The sequence below is a fragment of the Grammomys surdaster genome, unplaced genomic scaffold (genome assembly GCF_004785775.1).
Source record: "Grammomys surdaster isolate TR1022 unplaced genomic scaffold, NIH_TR_1.0 126278, whole genome shotgun sequence".
Lineage (NCBI taxonomy): Eukaryota > Metazoa > Chordata > Mammalia > Rodentia > Muridae > Grammomys > Grammomys surdaster.
The window spans coordinates 7054644-7063819 of NW_021621078.1; the positions used below are offsets into that span (position 1 = coordinate 7054644).

Sequence of the window (9176 nt, forward strand, 5' to 3'; positions counted from 1 at the left end):
CCAGCTGTGAAGGAAACCGAGAGGGGAGGCCTCATGGTGGGGCCTTATGAGTCTGGGTAAGAAGACCTCTTCTACAGGCTCTCAGACTAGGGTCTCCCAGGGTTTTCCTACTTTGTCTAAAAGCCAAAGCATAGGTAGAAAGCAAGCGCTCACTCCCTGGCCTGTCACAGATACTGCCTCCAGACATGCCGAGCAATTTGCAGAGGATGGAAGAACAGAGGCCAAAGGTTTATGAGCCTAAAAGCTTCATTCAGATCCTGGAAGATTTCTAGTCCTGGTCACTGTTCAGAGGGCAAGCAACATAGGTGGCAAATTCCCCCATGTTTGGGGTTTACAGGGACAGGGAAGAGAAAAGGCTGCTTCTATGACCACTAGAAGAAGCTTCTGCAACTTGGTGACATATTTGCAAGGCCCTCGTAACATGCAGCCTCCTCTCTGTTTTTCCCCCAGTGACTGGAAGTGGCCACCTGCTAGCCAACACTGCCTTCTTTTGCTTTACAAGAGCAGATTGGAAATGGGATGAGTCTTCAGCACGTAGACCTGATGGCTATGGCCAAGCCCCAGCTTAAATCCCCAGGCATGAGGCTGGGCAGATTGTTCTGACAGCAGTGTTTGCTGCACAGGCATGAGGACCCAAGTTCTCGCCCCAGCACCCATGTGAAAAGTTGACACAGTGGTGCCCACCTGTAAACCTAGCACTGGGAGGGGGAGACAGACAGGTACAGGGCTTGCTGGTCCAATAGTCTTGCTGATCTGATAAGCTCCTGGCCTCTGAGTCTCAAAAAAAAAAAATGTAGTGATAGAGGAATACACTCAACACCAACCTCAGACTTCTGTGTATGCACAGCACATACATGCATACACACACACACATATATACACAATACCCAAGCCTGGTCTAGCTTAAAACTCTGGGTACAAAGAGGCCAGGCAAGGGACAGTGTGTCTGTAAGAAATGAGTATTTTCAACTGGTCCCTGCTTTGCAGTCCCATTGTGAGATTATCACTAGAGGCCGTTCTCCCTTTTCCATGGCTGAACCTTTGGGCTCTGTCACAGGAGACTAGTCAAATGACAGTAGCTAGAGGAAGCTTTCTGGAATTTATTTCTGTGATTTCTTTTAACCCTTGTACAGCATAACCATCCTTGACACCCAGGTGACATGGCGCCCTCCCCTCACTCTGGGCTGTGCCGTCTCCATAAACCCTGTCTAGCAGTTTGAGCCTGCTCCCAGGCCCCCTCTTGGAACATGTACAATAGATGACAGAATGCAAGGGGTTACACTGTAACCAACTCCTGGGACATCCAACCCCACTGTCCCTGCCCCTTGGCATTTGTTTACTGGCACTAAGGGATGCAGGTGTCACTGAGCATCTTACAGCCCTGTGCCAAGCTGAGTTCCTAATTGCCTAAGTCTCCAGACCCGCCACAAGGAAGATGGAATATTCCATGTCAGGAAGCACTGATAGATCATCGTGAATGTCTCTGCCAGAAAGATGGAGAGACCATGGTGGAGGTTAGTCACCAACTCTTCACAGGGACCATCCTACCTCCACTAGCATTAGCTAGCTGCCATCCTCTGTTCCTGTATTGTCCCAATGCAGGGGGGTTGGGAGGCATGGAAAGCTACTTGTTCCAGGTGTCTTAAGCAGCCCCACTTCCTGCCCACCACCTCCCACCTCCTGTGTCTGAGGACCCATGGGGTTAGTGTTTAGTCAGCCCAGCAATGAGTCAAAAACGACGTGTTTGTAGCAGTGATGCCTTAGGGTCTGGTCCCCATGGATTCACGTTCAGTCCCAACCTGAAAAGGAACTAAAAAAGCAAGTCAGGTTCTTACCTACAATTCTCATGAACCAGGAGGGGCACATGAACCCACCCCCACCCCTCTTCTTCTTCGTTCTGTGTCATCAACAGCCAAATCGGGAGTCTTGCCAGTGGCATATGAGAGGGGGACCAAGAACAGAAAAGGGTCAGAGGCTGAAGCAGAGGAAAAGCCAGGGACAGACACATTCATCACTCAGAAACAGGAAGTGCACACAAACCTTCCCTTGATGGACAGGAGTGTGGGCGTGGCCCTCTAGATGATGGGATCTCTGTTAGCCAGAACACCCTGGCGGTGCATGAGGAGAACTGACAGACACACCCACAGGAGACTGTCACAGTCATCCTGGTGAGATGAGGGAAGGCCTTGGAGGGAGGAAGGGCATCTAGTGCTCTTGGTCAGGAGGCAACAGATTCAACTTCTATTGAAGGGCACTAGTGAGGTAACCCAACTGGTGGGTGCTTGCCTGGCATGCATGCATAAAGACCTGGATATGAGCCCCGGCATCACAAAACTAGGCTGTTGTGGGCTGGAGAGATAGCTCTGTTTTAAGCCTGTATAGTGCTCTTGTATAGGACCAAAGACCACCTCAGGAGGCTCACAGCTTCCCATAATTCCAACTTCAGAGGGATCCAAATCCTCTGACCTTCATGGGCACTCTGCATTCATGTGTGTATACCTACAATGATGTGCACAGACACATACACACACTAAAAATAAATCTTCAAGCCAGGCGGTGGTGGTACACGCCTTTAATCCCAGCACTTGGGAGGCAGAGGCAGGTGGATTTCTGAGTTCGAGGCCAGCCTGGTCTACAGAGTGATTTCCAGGACAGCCAGGGCCACACAGAGAAACCCAGTCTCGAAAAACCAAAATATTCAAATTCCCAGCATGCAAGTAGTGGAGGCAGGTGGATTAAAAATTCAACCATCCTTGGCAATTCAAGGCCATCCTGTCTCAAAAAAAAAAAAAAATCCATTTGGGTGGTAAAACTAAGGGCATGAAGACCAAATCAAGGCCAATACTATATCATTATCAGACCTGCATAAAGCACCTACTGTGTGCTGGCTGCTTGGCATTGAAGAGCCCAGAGCTAAGACTCTTAAAGGTGAAGTATTTAGCCAGCTCCAACTTTAGCTCCTTGTTTTTGTGACATGAGTCCCTCAGCCAAAAGGTGGCATATGCTAAGACACAAAGACTTTCTAGAAGGTTCTGGATCCAGGACACCTGGTGGGAAACCCATTTCTCCTACCTATACCTACAGTCAGTTTTCCTAAGTGATCATCAAGCACTTCCTCTGGTGGTGCCTCACTGCAGTCTCAGGAGACAGAGCTCAGCTCCAGGAGGAGCTTGCCGCTCCGCAGGACCCTGATCCCCGGCCTTGATGGTCTGTTCTGTTCTCACCTTCCCCAAGATGAAACCTCTGGCTAAGAGTTGGGAGGAGGAAGATGCTCTTACTGAAAGCCTGGTGCTCTGTGAAGACCTCACCTTCCACCTCCCTCAAAACCACACTTTGCTTTCGAAAGGAAAGCCCGGGCTCTGAACCTCCTGCTTTGTGACCCCAGTCAGCCACCTCTCAGAGAGCTGGTTACCTTTGACCTCACATCTACTTATTATCTTTATTATAACTTAGTTACATGCCATGTAAATTAATCAAGAGAGTCAGAAAAGAGGCCAGAGCTGTTTCATTAAAACCAAGATTTCATAAAAGTCTTGAAGGAGCGACTTGCCTCTTTTTTTTTTTAATCTATTGAATTAGGCGTGGGCAGGCCAACTGCAAAAAGCAGAAGGAAGATATGAAAAAAAAAAAACTAGTAAGATTCTGCTCTCGGTTCTATTTCCCAGGGTCTTTAGTCTCCACTGACATGAACCAGGGTCACAGGCCATGGTACAGGTTGGGCCACATGGGCCCTTGTCAGAGAAGCAGCCAGGGCCTGCCTCAGAAGGTTGGCACATGGATGTACATCCCTGCTTAAATTAAAATAGAACGTTTGAAGGATGAATATATCCTGTATTATGACGCCCACGGTCGATGAACCAGCCAAATATGGTGTTGAGTGCAGAAACGAGGGTGTTCACTGAGAGCTCCCTCTGAGCCCTCTCTCCTCCCCGTTCATGTCACCCCACTGTGCTGTGTGATGGCTGAAGAGGATGCAGGCTAGCTCTCTACCAGGGTCCTGATGAAGGAGAGTTAAGTGGTTAGGAACCTCAGCTAGTCTTCCAGTGTTAGGAGTCCATCATCCTTACTGACTGTCATGGGCACATGCCCCAGTCTCCTGCCTGTGAGACTATTCCCTACCAATCTGAAGCTTTTGTGAGTTCAGTTTCTTCTCCATGAAACTATGGACTGGATGTTCAGTGCAGCCAGATGGAGGCCTCAGAGTCCCTGTGGCTACATCAAAAGTGGTCATCCATTTCTACCAAGCAAAAGAGATCCAGCCCACAGGGATGCCATGATGTTCATGAAGATGGCTAGCGAAGGCAAGAGCCCTCCCTGATGGTACTGGGCATGTGGGGTCCATCCTCCTTAGCTGGTGGCAAGGAGCCCCTAGGCCTTTCCATTGTTTCTCATGCCCCAGACAAAAGGGCTGAAATTCTAGGCCACTTGGTGGTGGCAGGAAGGAGGCCTGCCCTGCCCCACTCTGTCTAAGCAGGAGAAATAATCATGACCTCTTCTGTCTGTCTGTCTGTGCCAGTGGTTTCCAGTGACAGTGACTCAGATCTCAGCTCCTCCAGCCTGGAGGACAGACCCATGCCCTCTGGGGTCAAGGGCACAACGGGTGACAAGCCTAGAGGGGACTCAGGTAAGTGTGGAGAAATCAGCTGTTTGTTTCCAGGCCTGAGGTGCTGAGTGGCTTTTTGGTTTCTTTGGTGGCAGCCTCTCCACTGGTATCTGTAAACTGTCCCTAGAAAGGAGTGAGCCTGGAGGTTCAGCAGAACCAAAGAGGCCAGGCTCCTCTGTATGTAAAGGATGAGGCGGGGCCAGCAGCCCGCTTCTCTTCCTAGGAAACACCCTGGTGAACATTGCTCAGTTCACCTTGTGAAGGACAAAAGATACAGAAATTAAGTAAAGTACAGTTCCCTGAACCACTGTCCTTGTGCCATACAACTGCAGTGGGGTCCCTGGCATATGTCATCACCTCCTGACTATCATATGACATCACATATGGCCTCCTCAACACAAATGAGGTAGAACAGGCCATCTCCAAAATCCCTTCTCAGGTTGAGCTCATTTTGTGACTCTTGACATCAGTTAACCTGGACAATGAGGTAGGAGCACAGCGAAGGGAAATGGAAGGGCTGTTCATCTCTTTAAGCACAAGAATGGTCTTCTGAGAAAAGCACCTGCTTCTTCATGTCTTCCTGGGTCACAACTAGGACCTTTGAAGGAAGTTTCAGGGAGGCTGATTTTACTGTATAAAGAGTGAGCCCTACAATAACTGCCCTAAACTGGAATGAAGTGACTTGACGTACTGTCCCAAAGCTAAGACCATGACCGGAATCCTTGTTGGGAATGAAAGATTGGGCTAAGCCAGAAGTACCAAATGCCTGCCATGCACACTGTACCATCTCCATCCTGTGCCATGGCAGACATTACTAGTTGATTATGGTGCTCTTTCCCACAGAGCCCAGATGCGCCTTCAGAATCCTCCTTAAGTTTCCCAAGTTTAGGAAAATGTATAAATTGCCTGCCAACCTTGGTTTCAGGAAAAGCTTGTTCCTCCTCCTCCATGATGGTTCCAGGCCCTCCCTCCACACCAACTCTTAGCTGGGTAAGACCATCTTGAGTAAGGTGTAGGTTTGACAGTGCTACCCTCATACATATATGCCTTATGATCTCCTCCTTCCAGTTAGTGCTTCCTTTTGGAGGCCACAGCTTGTGTAAAGGCCATGGAACAACCTATGAGAGTCAGTTCTCTCCTTCCACCGTGTGGGTCTGGGGATCAAACCCAGCATGTCAGGCTTGTTGGCAAGTACCGTTTTTCAATCCACTGAGCCATTTCCCCAGCCCCACTACACTTTCTTAGACACCGCACGGCAGTTCCTCTGTTCCCATCGCCCTCATGGTCTGACCACTCCCCTCCAGTTTCATCACTTAAACACAAAACCACAAACACATATAGGATTTAGGAGTCCTTAGTAGTTAAAGGTGGCATCTTAATACTGTCTCTCCTCACCAAGTTACCAGACACATACATTCCTTCTCCCCACCCCTCACTCTGTGAAGGTAGGAAAAGCTACTAGTTGCCAATTTTCTTATCAGTAATTTGTTAGTTAGGGGAAGAGCCCATTCTGTTGCTCTAGTGTAGCTCAGGTCAAGCAGCAGAGAGCACAGGTCTGGCTACAACAGGCAGGCGTGTGGGTGGGGACCAATAAGCAGACAGTCCATATTTACTACCCACAATTCCAGAAAAGATTTGGCCAGCCTTTTGCTCTTCCTATTCACACATGGTCTCCTTGCAGGTGGCAGCATGGAGTCACCCAGGATGGGGCCTGCCCGCCCACCCAGCCATCTTTCGGGCAGCCAGAGCAGTCTGGGCAGTGAGGCTGGGGCAGGTGCTACAGAGCCACAGGGAGACACCCCAGCCCGGACTGAGCCCAGGGTACCCGGTGAGTACTACCTTGGCTCTGTTTGTCCAAGCAGCATCTTCATCCCCTCCTCCCTCCCCTAGTGGCCGGTGACATTTTCAGTTCTTCATGTTTACTGAGCTCTGTGCCAGGCAGTGGGGAACAAAGGTCAGCCAGACCCATCTTGGCCAGCTTTGACCAGAGGGACTCAGAATGGTGCCATCTCTGCTTCCCTGTCACTTGTCCATCTTCCCTGGCTCCTAATAGCTGCAGGCAGTTCTCACTGAGCCCAGCCTGAGCTGGAAAGAGTGGAGTCAGGTCTGTCCTTATCCTCCAGACCCCTGCTCCATGGCCGAGCAAGCCAATGCCAGCCTGAATCCTGGGAGGGAGATCTGGGGATGTATGGCATCTACTACCTCCAAGGGCGGCTTTCTGGGAGCTTTGGTGTTCCCGTGGGATAGGTGTAGTAAGCAATGCTCTTACCCTGCCTGGTGCTCACTGGCCCAACATGAGAGCATCATTCACGAACCAGAAAAGGCACAGACTCCTTTAAAGACCTGCCCCAGCTAGTCTGGGCAACCCTGGCCAGAGGCCCATAGACACATACATGAAACAGCACCTGATGTGCCCCTCATGCAGCCTGTGTGCACCCCATTAACCATCCCACTCCCTGTTCCACAGGTCACTGGGAAGGAGATACCAGTAGTCAGGTCTGGGGACCCTCTCTACAGCCCCAGGATGGGATCTAGTCGCAGCCCTGACACACTCAGCCGTGTGTTTGCACACACCAGCACTAAACCTGTGCAGTGCTAGAGAGTGACAATAGTCAGACATAGGCCATGAGACCACTGCAGTCCGCTCTCACTGAAGTGTCCTTCACAGGGTGGCAAGAGCCATCTCTGCCCTGTCCAGTAACAACAGTGGGGTTATGTTTCCCAGAGAATGGACAAGGCGTGTTTCTTCCTGGGTCCAAGGCTCCTCCTGGCATACTGAGGTCACTGTTGCACATACCTGCCTTTGGACAGACTGACTGAAGCACACAGGTGCAGAGAACCAGCTTGTGAGCACACGGCACAGCAGAACAGTGCTGGCTGGTACCCTGGCTTTCTCTGCCCCAGGCCAACCCTGGATCCTCCCAGTGCTCAGGCAGCCATGGGTGCAGGAAGGCCCTGCCTTGTCACATCTATTTCATCCCAAAGCTGGGCTGTCACTGGGGGAAAAGCCACCCCTACTCACTCACTACTCAGTGGTCTTTTTCTCTCTCTTCCAAAGGCAAAAGACATACATGGGCAACTCCCCGCTACTGAGATGGCCAGCTGACATCCCTAAGCTGAGGCAAATTCTCCAGAGGAAGATTCAGAGAGAGACAACAGGGCCAACCCACCGGAGCTCCTCTCTGAAGGTTCTTGAGGCCTCACAAAGCTCCATGATACCTTGACCTCCAACTCAACAAGCCAGTATTTGGGGACTGAGCATGCTTGCCCCCACCCTGTAGTGCCTTATCGACTATCTCACTCAGCACCCCACCTTTATTTATTGCCCCTCCCCCACCCCAGTCATGTCTCGATTCGCTCTGGTCTTGGGTTGGGCTGGGAAGGCCTTCCTATATGCACTGAAGTTTGGGTAGAACCACACAGGGCTTTCTTTGAATTTAATGAGGAGAAATCTAACCCTCAGTGTGACCCTGCAGAGCTGAGCAACCCGCCCCCACCCCACCCCACCCCACCGCAAGCTTGGAGCACCCGCTCCTTTCTCTCTTCAACTGATGGAGGCCAGAGCAGGGCCCTATTTTCCCCGAGGCTAGTCCAGGAGCTGAGTTAAATCCAGCTTTGAGGTTTCCCTGAAGCCCCTTTTGGCCTCTGGGTTTTTGTTCCACCCTGAAACACAGCTCCCCCTAAGACATTAAAACCCTGCCTCATGCTGGCCCAGCCTGGGAGTTTCAAATTCTAAAGCCAGAGAAGGTGTGAAAAATATTCAAAATACAGATGCTTCTGGAAAACCCCTCCCTGGGGTGGGGGTGGGGAGGCGTCCTATGCCCTTCCTTCCTTGAGTCCAGTTCCACCCCCCTCCCACTACTGTCCCTTCCTCCTTGGAGGGCTTTCTCTCCAAGGCCACCAAAGTTAGCCTTTTGCCTGTTGCTGCTGGCGGAAGACAAACTTATCACTTCCCTGTAACATGTAACACATCAGCACTAACATAATAAACATGAGAATTTTTGTGGAGCCTCTCTCTTCCAAGGACCACAATCCCCACATTCCGACCTGTATTGGGATAGCAGTGGATAGACTGAAATAGGAAGCAATGATTCACTGAAACCCTTCTAATTCCCGAGCAAGAGAAACCAGCCAGATCAGAGTCTCAGTGCACCTCCCAACCTAACAGCACATCCAGCCCGCCCACCCGCGCCCCCCCCCCCCCGCACTAATCAAAATGGGTCCTAAATAGACATTGACTTCTGGCTGCATAGGATAGACTGGGCACGAGAATCATTTCTTCTGTCCCATGCAACAGGACATGAAGGACTGAAAGTGGATTAAACTACAAAGACAAAGGGGTAGGAGGGAATGAGAGCGATTTGGGAAACTAAAAAGACGTGACATGAAGACATGTCCATGGTGGGGGGGGGACAAAAAAAAAAGAAGATGTGTCCATCATCAGCTGCCCTAACTCCCAAGATCCCAAGATTCAGATGGGAGGAACCGATCACAAACCTGCCCACTTGCTTTGCATCGTCCCTAGAAAACTCAGAACCTGGAGGGACTAGGAGGTTCACCAAGGGTCTCAAAA

General features: G+C 50.6%; 1 protein-coding gene across 2 annotated transcripts; it reads left to right on the forward strand.

Annotated features, from left to right (window-relative positions):
- The first annotated feature begins 1456 nt into the window (after positions 1-1456).
- LOC114613962 (rab effector Noc2-like) lies at positions 1457-8611 on the forward strand. Of its 2 annotated transcripts, XM_028759425.1 has the most exons (4): positions 1457-1514; positions 4517-4624; positions 6285-6431; positions 7662-8611. In XM_028759425.1, exons 1-4 carry the CDS (start codon positions 1506-1508, stop codon positions 7707-7709), a joined length of 312 nt encoding a protein of 103 aa, XP_028615258.1. In that variant the 5' UTR covers positions 1457-1505; the 3' UTR covers positions 7710-8611. The 2 variants fall into 2 exon arrangements, with proteins under 2 accessions (XP_028615258.1, XP_028615257.1); XM_028759424.1 differs by lacking the exon at positions 1457-1514 and having other exon boundaries at positions 4387-4624.
- The last annotated feature ends 565 nt before the right edge of the window (positions 8612-9176 follow it).